Raw genomic sequence first — 15911 nt, forward strand, 5'->3', positions numbered from 1 at the left:
TCTAGATTCCTTTTAAAAACTCTTGTTTGGGACCAAATGAAACTAAAGGCACAAGGCCTCCAGAACACAAGCAGAACAAGCTCCTTGGAATTTATGTTTTTCTGGTGATCACTTTGGTTGGAGGGCAAGTGGAGAAGTGAGATCTTGTATTAGGAAACCCAAGTTGTCTAATCCTGATCTCAACTCTGGCATTCTGTACTTTTAAAAGTTGCTAAAAGAATAACCCCAGGGTAGATGGATGATGCAATTTCAAACGGCACCAGAAAGAGTTTTGGCTTTGGGGTGCATTCGGTCTGTAGAATAACACAGATCTTTTTATTCTAATCTATCAAGGTTTTACTATATTTTTATAATATGGCATTTTGGAGTTGAAAAAATTAGAGGTCCCAGACTAGAAGAACATAGAAAGTCCTGCCTCCCCCTTTATTTATTGCTCCTTTTTTTCTAACAAACTTATTAAAGAGAATGAACATAAAGAACTACTTCTTTGCTTTGTATATTCTCTTTCTACTTCTTTGCAAAAGAGATAAAAATGTTTATATGAAATGGTATAAGGACCCTGGGTTCTGATTTACTCTTTTACTCCCATTTTTTTTAGAAAAAATTGCTGGTGGTCATAATCTACCGACTGTATTTCTCTGTTGATACAATAAGCACCAAAATCAAGTTTCTCTCACAACTTGAAATTCAAAGAAAAAAAGGTGGTTTTTGTGTCCTGGTGAAAAAATAGGAAATATCTGTTGTTTGGTCAAAAGGCCCTGGACTCCACAATGTTTTCTGTGGCCTAATTCTTAAAACAGGAAAATGGCTCCAAATAGTTAATTTTTTTTTTTTTCCTATATGTACCATTTTGACAAGGCTTTGATGTCATTGATCGAAACAGAGTTTTTCTACAGAGGTCATGCGTTATATTTATTCCTTTATCAACTTATTTCTGAATTGATACCATTCTGCTATTAACTGCAGATGAAAACTCTGGCTGAAAAAACAAAATCCTGATTGTCTAACATAAAGGTAACATGTAACACAGAAGGTAAATAACGTAAGAGCGCCTGACTGAACCTCCTTTGCCAGTAGGTATGATATTTTAAGCCACAGTGCATGTGTGTGTATAAGTAATAGTCATATCTAATATTCTCAGATATTATATACTTATCACATACCTGCACAGTGCTTTCCAAGACAGCTACAAATTTATACATGCATCGCCTATCTAAAAACATGGAAATCAGTAAGCCTATTAAGTGGAATTTTCTTAAATTATATTTGAACAATCAACAGGAAAAGTAATCATGTAAAGTACTGCTCTGTTCTTGTATATATCTACAATAAAATTCTATAAACAGTTGTTTCCCCAAACATACCTGAATAAAATTAAAAAAAGATAACACCCAGTGTCCTATATTTGTATATTTATGGTCATTTCAAAAACAAACAAACAAATAAAAGAGCCCCACTCAGGTGCATATTTACATTCTTCAAACTGTAGCGGTGAAAAATAATTCTATTAAGTGCAGGACATTCCTAATGTTGCAGTAGTGACATTTTCCTTAAGTCTTCATGAACACATTGCTTTTGTCTTAATGGTGATGCATTCCACGACTATGAGACAGTTCGCTTGTCGCCTTCATTTGCAGACGGTGGCACAGTCAGGATTAAAGAGCTCCTTGTATAACGGAGGAAAGAGTGTATTCACTATGTCTGGATGCGATTGCTTAAATACCTGCAGCTTCTCCCCGTGCAAGTTGCAAACTGCTGTGATGGTTGGTATCTTGGCTATTAGCTGCAGAGTGGAGAGACAGGGAAGGAGACAAAGAGGGAAGCTCATTAGTGCTCTGTCTCCTGAATCAGTGTCCTCCCTGGCCCCAGATGAAGGGAACTGACTTTGGAAAAAGATGTTCAAAAAGAAAGAAGGCTCACTTTCAGCTTCTCCTTTAGAACAAAACAAAACAAAACACCTTCCTCCCCCACTCTCTAAAGAGAAAATAAAGAGCAGGAAAGAAAGCAGGACCAAGCTTCCTAGTTCATTGTTCTTATAGAAAGTATGTATGGAAGGGAGTTTAGTCTAATCATTAGGAGGAGGTGCTGGCCGGGCAGGCTGACTAAGTTGGAATCCTGGTTCTAAAGTAGCTAAATGGCTATATGTCTGTGACACCCTCTATGTCTCAGTTTTCTCATTTGTAAAATGGACTTACTCGTAGCATCTATTTCATTGAGTTGTTGTATAAACCAAGTGACGAAATTAATATGAAAGTGCTAAGAATACTGTAGGCATGAAACACAATTAGCCAATATCCTTATCTACCATTTCCCATAGATTTTTATAACATGAATATCAGATTTTTAGTTTTGGAAGATGACAGTGTTAGAAAGGTATAACATCAATCATATGAGGTGTAATTCACAATGCTCTGGACTGCTCTGCTGTCCAGTCACTAGCTTGCCACTCTCTCTCTAATCCTTTCCCACTTTAATGCATAAAATGAAACCTATATTTAATTAAGGGAGAATTTGGGAGGTCACTGGCACTCAGCTTCCTTGGGGAGGTGTTTTAAAAAGTCATGGGAGAACATCCACTTATTATTATTATTTTTTAGAACATCCACTTATTATTTTTTTTAGAACATCCACTTATAACTGTTAGGTTTTGATATGTTAGTATCATGTAAGATATAATTTTTTAAATTTAAATACCCAGGAGACAGTGTTTTAATAATTTAAAATACCCACAGTTTGTTAAACACTATATATGTCATCAGGTTCTGGACAATTCTAGCTTTTAACACACTTATAATTCTGAAACACTTAGAATCCATCATTTAGTGTCAAAATTGCTTAAAACCAAGTATCATTGTGATCAAATTACTGTGGGAATAAGAAATACTCTCATATAGATAATACTTTTACAAAAGATAAGCTTGATAGTTCATATAGTTGACCAAAGGTACACTTGAAAGCAATGATGAGATAAAATAAACCCATCTAATCACCAATTAGGCTCACTGCTCTCCCTACTCTATTCAATAATAAGAAACCATTTCAGCCTTTGAAGTAAAGGAGGAAATAGATAATTAGTTACTTTGTGACTTTTCAAAATCAGAAATTTCCACTCTTTCATTAACTTTCCTTTTAACGACTAATGACTATATAACCACACTATGAGCCATTTAAAAATAGCACCAGGATTAGAGCTGTTGACATATTCATTAAAGGGATCTAGAACACACAAAGAAGTCTGGGGTTCAGAATTTTCAGTTCACTGCTATTTAATCACAGGGACAGAAATGAAAAAATAAAAAAACAAAACTGTAGAATCTTTACAGAATGGATGTTAAGTTTTAGGCTAAGAATAAGGACTTTTCAACGTTGTGAGGTACTTGAACTGGTAGCAGACACTTCTATTACACACCAGAATTCACAAAACAGTAGTGTTATTGCTTATAATCTATGTGGGGAGACAGATGAATATGACCACACAGTCAAAAGCAGACTGAAAAACTGTGGCGAGTGCCATGGAGGAACGATGCTAGGACAAGTGGTACATAATAGGATGCTCTGACTTCTTTAAGGCAGGCACTTCTGAGAAAGGACCATTTAAGCTGGGCTCTGAAGGGGGAGAGAGCTAACCAGATGCTGGGGCTCGGGGGTGTATAATATGTTCCAGGATCATATGCGGTATTAGAACTAAAAGAAGTTTAGTGTCCCTGGAGCAGTGGGTGAGCATGTTCAAGGATAAAGCTGGTGAGGCTGCATAGTCAGGTCTCTGTTAAGGTCTTTGGAAGAATTTTAAGAAAGATGATCAGAATCCCATTCTGAAAATTTGATTTGAATCCTGGTGGAAAGCAGTGTCTTCTCTATATTTTCATAGGTGAAGAGTGTACAAATGTCCACTAACTAGAGTCCCTTGGGAAATTATTCAAGCTTTCTTAACCAGCTGGTTCACACAGAAGGAGACTGTAACAATTTCGGAAAACTTCTTGCACATTACAATTCTCCCTGAAATAGCTACTGAATGCGTAGAGGCTTTGAAAGCTCTCTATAATCATCTGCAGTTGAATTGATGGTGTGCAGAGTTCCTAAAACACCCAGATGCAACTCTGTAATGCTTGTCAATCTTTGGTGTGCATAAGAATTGCTGGGGTGCTTCCTAAAAATGCAGATTACTGCAATCCGCTTGTAGGGATTCTGTTTCATGAAACCTAGATGTGGAGCTCAGATTTCATGTTTGAAATACATATCCTGAGGATACTGGTACACTGGGTCCATAGAATAGACTTTGAGAAGAACTGTTAAGAGATTCAAATCTTATAAATTTACAGCTGTTTTTTAAAAGTGACAAATTCTTTATCATATAAGAAATAGTCCTGGTAACTGAGTGTCAAGTTAGCTTCTTTTCTGGAGGCTGATCAGAAATGATCATATCTAGAGAGGGAAGGTTTCATTTGCTTGGTTCTATTAGTTTGGTGAGAGACAAGTAATGAAATTTCTTGAGTTCTGTATGAAACACAAATAATACATAAAGAGGATTAGTCTAGTGATAAAAATATGGGCTTTCAATGAGCCTGTCTGTATTTGAATCCCTGACTTGCTCTTTACAGTTGTATGATCTTGGACAAGTCACTTAACCTATTAGCTTCCTTTCTGTCAGATGACAATTATGACAGTCCCTACCTCAGAGAGTTGTTGGGAGGGTTAAGTGAGTCAATACAAGCCATCTATGACAGTAATGCTTCCCTCAAGGAGAGAAATAGTCAAGGTCATGTTTGTTCAGCCAAACAACACAGAGGACAAGAAACCAGCTTAGCCCCTAAACAAGCAACCAAAATTGATTCTCTATGTATTGTATGTTTGCTTCCTAGATGGCTCAGCAGTAAAGAATCTATCTGCAATACAGGAGACGCAGGAGATGCAGGTTTGATCCCTGGGTCAGGAAGATCCCCTGGAGGAGGAAATGGCAACTCACTCCAGTGTTCTTGCCAGGATAATCCCACAGACAGAGGAGCCTGGTGGGCTATAGTCCATGGGGTTGCAAAGAGTCGGGCATGACAAGTGACTGAGAACACACACACATATTGTGTGTTGAGGTTTCCCCAGGAGGCTCAGTAGTTAAGAATCCTCCTGCCGATGCAGAAGATACAGGAGAAGTGGGTTCAAACCCTGGGTTGAGAAGATGTTACTCAGCTGGGAAACTCAGCTGTACTGCAGCTGGGAAACCCCCATGTCAAAAGGAGCTCAGAGAAGCCTCAGCAGTAGTTGAAGGCTCAACAACTGTTTAAATAGCTGGGGTGGTGATCTAGAAGCACTTGGAGATGGAAGGGGTAGTTGATTTCAAATCATCATGAGATTTCATCATGTTTAAATAATCCCCATGGCAGGAGTAGACAGAGGGTCTAGAAAAAGGCATTTTCACACTCATTTACTCATCTCACTCTCTTATGATAAACATTTCTTGTAAGAAAGAAGCTTCAGCTTATACCTACAGGGGTCTATAAGAAGAAAAATAGCTGCTTGAGAATAGATAATAATCCTATGCTTCTTTCCAGAGGGTGGTTTTATGAGAAAACCCACAATTTTATAATTGACACATTTGATGTTGAAAAAATGGAACATGCAAAGGTGAAAACTAGAGATCATGTGAGCTTTTAGGCCATCATGATGCCTTCCTACATGAAGCAGGAAGTCAACAATGGCTTGATTAAAGCAGAAGAAACCACAGAAGCACTGATAAAGACAGGAAATATACAGTGAGGCTGCACATCCATTCGTCTTCTCCATTCACTCTTTTTGGAGTTTTTGTTTAGCTAAATCTAGATATTTGGCCTAGACTTCCAGCACTGAATTTGAGGTATCTGTTCAGGTCACAGCCCTCTTCCACCATCCTTACTCCATCCTGACATCCATGCTGTATGGGATGTTTTCTCTACTCTGGAATGGCTGACTAAAGTGGAAGCGGACACTTGCTTCAGCTAGGATTGGAATCTGGAATCAGACAGAGAGCCAGCGAATTACTTTCTAAATGTACTTTCTAAATTACTTTCTAGTGACCTAAGGAGCTAAGAGCTAGCCATATTTCACCAAGACCAAGGAAGCAGAGAAAACTGGTATTCAGAGAGGGAGAAGAAGAAAGCAGATACCTAAAGAGAGAGAAACTCATGGGATGAAAAATTCTGAAGGCTTCTCAATTTCTTGTCCCAGCATTTCCTGAATGGGGGCTGGATTTCTGACCTTAGGTTCCATGAGATTTCTCTTCATTAGTTTTATTATTTTCTTCTTGCTTTTCCTAGCGGGAGTTGGTTCTTGTTCCTTGTAACCCAAGAGTCCTAACCAATACATCAACTTGCAACTTCGTGAGTGGGGAGTAACATCAAAACCTCTCTTCTGGAACTTACCTGGTGGTCCAGTGGTTTAAGGCTCAGAGCTTCCATGGTAGGGGGCACAGGTTCCATCCTTGGTCAGGGAACTAAGATACTGAATGTCTTGTGGAATAGCCAGAAAACAGACAAAGAACACCTCGCTTCTTCTTATCGACTATTAGTCTGACAGACAATCCCTAACATTTCTGGGTGTGGGACCTATAGTGTATGCCAGCAAACTATAAATGACTAACATGAGTTGAAATAATCTGATCTCTCTCAGGGATTCCTCAAGGAAACTTTCCACTCATGGGCCAAGACTGTGTATTATTTTTTGCTCCCTCCCCTGCATCTGGCACCCAATACGCACTCATTATACATGTAGGCTGAAGTAGAAAACTATTCCCTAAGAAAGCTATTTCTTGAGAATTGATTTGGAATTAGAAATCTTGGATGATCTGTTGAACTGTTTTCTGTAATCTTGCCTCTTCTTGCATTATTTTACAGGATATATCCTACTTGGCGAAACCTGAGCAGGGCTTCTGGGGTGCCTGGTCCTAACCTGGGCAGCGGTTACACTGGTATGTTAACTGTGTGATGATTCATTGAGCTAAATACTAACAAGTTAAGAACTTTCTGCTCGTATGTTGTAGTTTAAGAAAGTATGGAAAAATTAAATATAAAACAAATTCCTAACTAAATATGAAGGAGAACAGGGAGGCTCAGACCACGAGGCCACATCATCTGAGCAGGGACTCAAGTGGTGACTGGACAGACTGTGCTGTTCAAGATTAAACTGATGAATCGCAGGCCCACCTGCTAGGAATTCTAATGTGACATCTAGTGTCCTGCACAAAGAATAAGCAGGCTTCAGGCGTAAACATCCCATTGTTAATCATGACATAGTCTCTTTTGATCTTACTGAGACAGCAATGAAAATCATTGTAAATGATCCTTGGCAGTTCTCACTGATCTCTCAATCAGTGTTTGCTTGCTCCATAGACCCTACCTATGAGTCAGCACAGCTGTTTGTTTTTTTTTTTCCCTAACTCTGTATCCTAATAGTGCTTACTAAAGTGAGAGTGACTAGGAGTGATTTCTTTCAGATAAAAATCTCAATTATTAACACTGTAAAGTAGGGCTGTGTAAACCTCCCCTCATACAAGCTTTTATTTAGAAACTTGCTGCTGCTACATTAGAAAAATTCCCCTCTCTGTGTTGGATAGTTTTGTTGTTCTGCCAGAAACAGAAAGCCTGATAGGAATGCTGACCCCTGGATGTGGGGTTTATAAACAGTGTATGCTTTGGGACTAGAATATCACCCTAAATTCAGTACAATAGTGCATAGAGTACTCATTTGAATCTGCAAGACCTGGAGAATTCTATTTATTCACTTATTGTAGTGGCAGAACATCTAAAGAGTCCTTAAAACTACTGCACAGGACTGAATACTGGGAAGCAAAAGAAGATGTTAGAAGGAACCTTTGTTTTTCTCTTCTAGAGTCAAAGAATGTTATACTAAAGGGACCTTAACGACCATCCAGTCCAACCTCCTTATTTAGGAGACAAAAAAAAAAGTGAAGCCCAGAGAACAGATGGGCTGCCTCCCCTAGTCATATGGGGCTTAAAAATATATGTGTATATATGCATATACATATATACATACATATACATATATATACATAGTAAGTGATAGTCACTCAGTCATGTCCGGCTCTTTGTGACCCATGGACTGTGGCCCTCCAGGCTCCTCTGTCCGTGGAATTCTCCAAGAATACTGGAGTGGGTAGCTATTCCCCTCTCTAGGGGATCTTCCTGAACCAGCAGTCAGATTCTTTACTGTCTGAGCCACCAGAGAAGCCCGTATATGTGTATATATGTTTAGTTGCTCAGTGGTATCTGACTCTGTGACCCCATGGACTGTAGCCTGCCAGGCTCCTCTGTGTATGGGATTTTCCAGACAAGAATACTGGAGTGGGTTGACATGTCCATGTTCTTCTCCATGTATTTCTTTTGTGAGCTGTAGTGAGAGTGACCACTGTTATCTCATTTCCTCACTTCTCCAATCCGGGATCCAGCCAAATCTAACTATTATTCATAGTCTGCATACAGCGTATACTTTCTTATATATATATCATTGCCCCCATCACTTGGAATGCCATACTTCACCTCCCTAAAGCTCTAACTTCCATCCTTTGAAACAGTATGCATTCATCAGTGATTAGTTCAAATATACCCATTTCTTGGATAAAACATTTCCCTGAGGAAAAAAAGTTTCTTCTGTCCACAGCAGCTACAACAGCATTTACATATTGGTTATGAATCATGTACCATGCTTATATTTGATCTCATTCAGTCCTCAAAATAACCATATGACATCAATGCTATCTTTAATCACATTTTACAAATAAGAAAACCGAGACACAGAGGTTAAGTCACTTGTGCAGAATAACTAAGCTAGTTCTGATGGTTCATTATATATATGGTACATATTCTCATTATGATCATGAAAAGAGGAAACTAGATTATTTATTTTTACCCTAAACAAACAAAAAAATAAATAAACTGATTAATACACAGGGGTTGAGAACTTTTAGTTGATGGATTAAAATTCCTGAATTTAAAATCCTCTCCAGGTCCAAGTTTGGTCAAAAGTATAAGGCATTGCTACTTGAACTTTAATTTCAGGAGGTGGGCATGCAGGAAGTGTTTTGGAGACAGTTTTTTCAAGATGAAATCTAATAACTATGTCTGAACCCTGCACCTCACTTGAAGCCGGCTACACCTGTTCAGAGTCAAAGTGGCCGGCAGTATTAACAATCTTTGTCCTTTGCACAGAAGCAGATCCACCCCACTTACTGAGACTATAACCCAAACCACTGGACTTGAATACAGCAGTTGCATATGTGCAGTTTTCTGGAGATAAGCTTCATACTGTGTGCCCGATTGCCCAGAGGGGTCGCTCTTTCAGGGGTGTCATGGAGCAAAAGAGCTCCATGGCTATGAAGGTGAAAGAAGAAATTTCTGAAAATATGAAAAGTATCTGTGGTATGGTGGAATAGTTCTCCGTGGATTTAAATGAAGCTGTTTATTTCTTTTGGAGAGCGTGGGTTTGATGAGTGGGTGTCCCTATATGTCAATGGCGCCATTGTCCTTAGAGTATGAAGGCAGTCAGGAACTCAAGAGACTTGCCTGTCCCTTCCCTTTCCCCAACACACTTGAAACTGAGACTTAGACAAATGGAGTGACTTATGCAAAACCACACGGTCCAGAGCAGGGAGAAACGAGAACCCAATTCTCATTCCATTTCATGGTCCCTCCACATTCATTCACATAGTGTTAGTCGCTCAGTCATGTTTCGACTCTTTGCGACCCCATGGACTGTAGCCCACCAGGCTTCCCTGTCCATGGGATTCTGCAGGCAGGAATACTGGAGTGGGTAGCCTTTCCCTTCTCCAGGGAATCTTCCTGATCCAGGGAATGAACCTGGGTTTCCTGCATTGCGGGCAGATTCTTTACCCTCTGAGCCACCAGGGAAGCCCCTAGTTCACTTAACATCCTATCAAATGATGACCGTTACAGCGAAAGGTCCACACAGAAACTCAATATCCACACATGACTAGTGGAAGCAATGCTTTGTCATTTGACTCCAGTGAATTTTGTATAAGAAATTATCCTTCCTAACACTTTCTCTGATTCCCAGATTTACAACTTTCTCTTTCCATAAGAAAAGAACTGAATGGATTTAACTAGACTTACTGTGGTGTTCGTTTCACAACATATCAGTTCAGTACGGTTGCTCAGTCATGTCTGAGTCTTTGTAAGTCGGACATGACTCTTCACAACATATCCAAATATTGAATCATTATGTTATATACCTAAGCCTAATATAATGTTGTATGTTAATTATACTTAAAAAATAAAATAATTGTATACCTTTCCCCCTAAAGATGGAAAAAGGAGAGTTAAGCTGACTTTACTTGGTGTTTTAATTTTTTTTTTTTTGCTATTACATATGTTTCATCTTCAATTTCTGTCTCCTATCTACCCCCAAATACCTCAGATCACCATCAGGATACCAACCAAGTAGTAGAAAATGGAATAAGCACAAGGGTTACTGTCTTGGGGAAGTAATAATCACCATGTCACAATGTGTTAGAATTTATGCAGTGTATATATCTCATTTGAACCTATACTTCTCTATAGGAGTAAGAAATTATAATCTTCATTTTACAGACAAAAGAACCATGGTTTTCTGATAAGAAGATAATCTCCTGAAGTGGAATAGTTTTTGTCTAACTCTGGATTTTAGGGTGGTAAATATGGGGACTAAAGTCCTTGGGGGATCCAAATGCAAGAAACATTCTTCCTGCCAACATTAACTAACCCGATGCATTTATGCATACATGCTACACAGCAATTAGAGAGACAGATATATCCTCAGTATCATCATTTCTGCACAGTGTATCTGAAAGCATGTAGAAGTTTTGCTCTTACCTGGGAGAAAATTGAGGTATGAAGAGCATGGGATTTGTCCTTGCCCATGTGATAAGTGACAAGTTACATCAAAGAGAACTATCACTCTATGGTATAGAAATGTTCTTCCTAGTGATGTGTTAATTTTAGCAAAATATTACCATAATGAAACAGCATATTTAACTCATGGAGGTTTTTTATGGTAGTACTCTGTATGTGCAAAGTAAAATCTGATAGTATCTCCAGCAGAGTCCCCCTCCCCGCCCCCCGCCTTTTAAAATAAAGAACTTCAAGAGCAGAGTGGGAGAGTTTTAATGATAAAAATATAGAGTCGGATAACTGTCATCTTTAACTGAGGATAAGCTCTACTTAGTTGCTCAACCTCTAAAAAAAAAACTCCAATTCTTAAGAAATTTAAGATACTTTAGGATCTAAAATAATGCTAGATATCATTAGAAAACTCCTTATTCCTCTTATGATCATTTTATGTTGGTACATAACTTTTTTCCAGAATTCTTCTAAAGGATCACTATTTTTAATTAAGCTGAATTGTGAATGAAGTACAAGGCGCTGTGCATGCAGTCTGCCCTTGAGATATTTCATTTTGAAAAAATCCCAGATTAGAGGTGAGGAGATTAGAGTTGAAGGAAAATTTACAAGGCATCAGTCTAATCTTCTACTCTGGGTAGGACTGCCATTAAAAACATATCTGAAAGGAAACAAGGCAGAATCTCTAAGAATCTGACCAATGACAGGGACCTCACTCCACTCAGTGGTCTACTGTCTGTTCAGCAGTTCTCATCACTTTATAGTTCTTCCTTATTTTGAATAAAAATCCAACCATTCTTTTGTCCAGACCAGACTCCCACATGGCGCAAAGTCTCCTCTTTCTTCACATGTGATTTTTGAAGACTTGTTTCCTTGCTTTTGTTCTTCAGATAAGCACCCTCGGTTCCTATAATGTGTCTTCCTCTATCTGGGGTTCAGACCCATCAGTATCATCCTTGACTAAGAAGTTATTATGCTCTCAGCTTATTATAGTTTCCTAGTGTCCCCCTTCTCCAGTACTCTTGCCTGGAAAATCCCATGGATGGAGGAGCCTGGTAGGCTGCAGTCTATGGGGTCGCTAAGAGTCAGACACGACTGAGCGACTTCACTTTCACTTTTCACTTTCATGCATTGGAGGAGGAAATGGCAACCCACTCCAGTGTTCTTGCCTGGAGAATCCCAGGGACGGGGGAGCCTGGTGGGCTGCCGTCTATGGGGTCGCACAGAGTCGGACACGATTGAAGTGACTTAGCAGCAGCAGTGTCCCTTTTAAAACGCACACTTGAAGTTTATGCCACCTTTGGTAAACTTCAGACCTTGTTGCTGATGAGAAATGTCCCTTGCCTTGTATGACTAGCCCTCCCCTGCTCACTGGGCTCTGTCAGTGACAGGGGGTCTGTGCTCCGAGGACCTACCTTCGCCAAGGTCTCATCATCCAGGTGATTCTTCTGAATCACATGTTGAAGTGCAAAATAAATTTTTTCCTGAAGCTTCTGGACCTTCCTTGGTTCTATCAGCCAGGCTCGGTCTAAGAAAGGAAAAGGGTAGGTAGGAAGGGAACAGAAGGTAAGCTTCGTTGTATTTCACCTACCTATGTAAGTGCTGAGATTTAGACCTAACTCAAATTAGTCTACATTGCTTCTGAAGACATGTAATTATTTTTCTAAAACAAATAGTTTATAAGTAATGCCATGAGGACAGTAATGTACAAAACACTTACAGGAAATCAGGATGGAGGTAAGGACACAGTGATTCAAAGACACTCCATGTGTCTTACTGTCTGTGACAGTTTACATCTCTAACTCATTCCCTGGACATATGCTTAGATTTTCTTTCAAAGTGTAAGTTAATGATTTGTAAAGAAATGAATTATAGAAGTGAAGAAAATCTATTGTAAAGGAGCATTTTTGGTATTCAGGATCTCCCTTCTTTTATATAAGCTGTTATATTTTATATACTATCGACATGAATCAACATAAAAATTAATCCCGTGTCCTCTTTTTCTATATTGAATGTTTAAATAATGGCTAGGATAATCCCTCCTTTCCTTTAGCCTTTCCTACTTTCTTTTTTCTTTCCTCCCTCCCTCTCTTTGTTCTTTCATTTTGTTCTTCTTTCTTCCCAGATGCTTTATACTGTGGTGACAAAATTCAGTCCAGCATCAATGCCTTAGGTTGAAACTTCAGTGAAGAGACACCCAGAGTGTCCAAATGCTGAACAAATACTCATGGAAAAGAACTTCACATGATCCTTCTGAACACAGTTCAGGTCAGGTGAGAAACTCGATTCTGTAATCCTAGACAGGGCCAGGACAAGTCTAGCCAACAGTTAAGCAAACCCTTACGTAAGTGAGCACAAAAACCTTTAGTGACCATTGTCAATCAGAATACATTAAGTTTCCCTGCTTCTCCCTTCCCTAAACCATCCGGAGCTGAATAGACAGTAACTATTATGGCAAGAACCTGGGCGGAAGGGTGTGTCTGGCATGAGATGGAGCCTCCACAGACGGGAAAACTGTCTTTCCTCTTTGAATATGGCACTATGCCAAGGTGGCCAACATGGTATCTTGGAATTGCTTCTAGAAGCCTCTGAGTGTGGGTCTGTGAGCAGGGCTAGAAGAGTCCCCACCGGGTAGAATAAGCTAAACCTCATGCTTTGCTTCCAAACTCTGGAATTTGATGGCTATAGCATATTCTTCCTAGAAAAAGGCTCATAGTTCAGCTGATTTTTCACTCATAAGAAGCACATTTGCCTTTCAAATGGGGAAATTATCTTCATGGATTGTTTAGATTTGCTATATTGGGTCTTAAATATTTGCTGCTAGGAATTTACTGATTTGCCACACACATACCTAAGAGGACATGAATTTTGTATTGCTTCCTTTGAGGAAGTGGGAATCAGAGTGAAACCACCTGCCTCATCACAGACCTGCAGGCTCAATCTTCTCCTGAACTATAATTGATGGGAAGAAGCAAATGCAATGAGAAAATGGCAGGCAGAAAATTATTTGGCATTTGGTTGCTACCAGAAATAAATCTTTCTTGTCACTTCTTTCATTTATCTTCCTGCTGCCAAGTATGGAAAACCTTCTAGGGTTAAAAAAAAAAAAAGGGAAAAGCTTGGAGGAGCAACTTTATTTTAGACAGAGCCACGAAAGAAACTGTTAGTAATAATATGCCAATTGATAACTAACTTCCATTTTTGATAAAGTGATAAAAAACAGAACCAAATTTTTAAAATCATTAAAAAATTAAAAAATAAGTAATAAAGTCTACCGGATACAAAGTGTAAAGGCTGTGTTAAGGGTACACATAGCTAGAGTGATATGTCAACAAGTCCCATCACCAGGAAGATTAATTTCTTCCAGCCTCACTGAAAAATGTGTTAGGTGTAAGAAAAGAGAAAAGAGCAAGTCTCTAGAGATAAATGGTTTATAGAAGGAATGAGTCTCTTGACCATAAACTGACCAGGAATGTGTCTTTCTTTCTATAAAGAACTGTTAATGACACTGCTATTCCTTGACCTCAAATCTAACCCAACAGATGACTGAATGAGCAGCTCTGACTTCTCATTCTGGTTGAGGAAGGAACCATGCATTTATGAGGATTCTATACAGTTTCAAACTGGCACATGATTTTAAAAAGAATTTCAATGACTATAGTGCTATTTGATCTATGAATGTCACACCTTACCTGCTTTGAAAACTTTCCGCTGTTTGTTGCATTTCAGAGCTAGACTGGGTCTTTATTATTACGAAACTCAACCCTCTTTGCAGGTGAGGAAACTGAGATTCTGAGGGGTCAAGTGTTTAAGGTCACCGAGATACTTGGTGATAGAACCTGTTCTAGAGTGTCTACCACCACATCAGAGGTTCTTCCTTTTCCAGTCTTTACTAGGAGCCATTTTTTCCTCTGCTGTCCTTACCTCCTTTTAAAGCTTCTAATATTGCTTTAAACAACAACAAAGAGGCGCCAGCATTTGCCTGAAGTAAGAATGCTAACAATAATTTGGATAGAAAGGCCAGTGAAACAGATATTTAAAGAAAAGAAAGTGCTTGTTTTAATCCTTATGCTGGCTTGTTCATTCAGGTTATTTCTAAGCCTCACCTTATTGGACATTTTTTCTGTGTCCTTTATTCTAAAAATCAAAATAGAACTTGGTTATAATTCAGGCCACTATTTGTCTTCATTTATCCCTTAAGAAATGATGATGCTTTTCTGAATCCGGAGTCAACCTTACCACACACCCTATTCTTGCATTTGAGATGAAATGGATCATTCAAATTAATGTAAGGGTACTTTTCTTTGAATTATCCCAAAATATTACAAGCTTGCTAAATAAAATATAGTTCTTTGAAAGTTTCTCCGGAGAACCTTGGCTTGGGTAGGTGTGATTCATGTTAAAGATAGCAAACAGGTTTTTTTTGTTTGTTTGTTTAATGGTAAGTACCTCAGCCCTCCCTACCTGGAGATATCAGAACAGCAGAGGAGAACAAAGCAATCTCTTCCTCAGTCAGCTGCAAGGAACACAAATTCTTTGCAAAGTCAAATGCTTCATTCACTAAGTCATCAGAACCTATAAAAGAAGGCAAATCAAGTGAAAATACTTGAATAGAATGGTATAACAGTAAGAAAAAGTCCCATAATCAAGAAATTATTCAAGGTCTTGCTTAGTAAGCACACAGAAAAAAATATTTCTAAGTTCCTGGCCAGAAGAAGTGATTTGTGCTCTGCTGTGCGCTTAGTCACTCAGTTGTGTCTGACTCTTTGGGACCCCATGAACCCACCAGGCTCCTCTGTCCATGGGATTCTCCAGGCAAAAATGCTGAAGTGGGTAGCCATTCCCTTCTCCAGGGGAATCTTCCCAACCCAGGGATCAAACCCCCATCTCTGGTGCCTCCTGCATTGCAGGTGGATTCTTCACCTGCTGAACCATCAGGAAAACCTGAGAAGTGATTTGGTGATGATTGTGAGTGAGAAAAGTGGGCAATGCCTTGACCAGGTAATGAAAGTCAAAATTACCAATGAAGGGCAG

The 15911-nt window shown here is 39.0% G+C and overlaps 1 protein-coding gene across 1 annotated transcript in view; it reads right to left on the reverse strand.

The window, feature by feature from the left end:
- Window positions 1-1627: 1627 nt before the first annotated feature.
- The window catches only part of RORB (RAR related orphan receptor B), a gene marked incomplete at its 5' end in the record, with an annotated part of 50761 nt that continues 36477 nt past the window's right edge, over window positions 1628-15911 (reverse strand). The window contains 3 exon segments of the mRNA NM_001129737.1: window positions 1628-1783; window positions 12293-12405; window positions 15342-15452. Coding sequence (NP_001123209.1) covers window positions 1628-1783; window positions 12293-12405; window positions 15342-15452 — 380 coding nt within the window.

Source organism: Ovis aries, chromosome 2 (assembly GCF_016772045.2).
Source record: "Ovis aries strain OAR_USU_Benz2616 breed Rambouillet chromosome 2, ARS-UI_Ramb_v3.0, whole genome shotgun sequence".
NCBI lineage: Eukaryota > Metazoa > Chordata > Mammalia > Artiodactyla > Bovidae > Ovis > Ovis aries.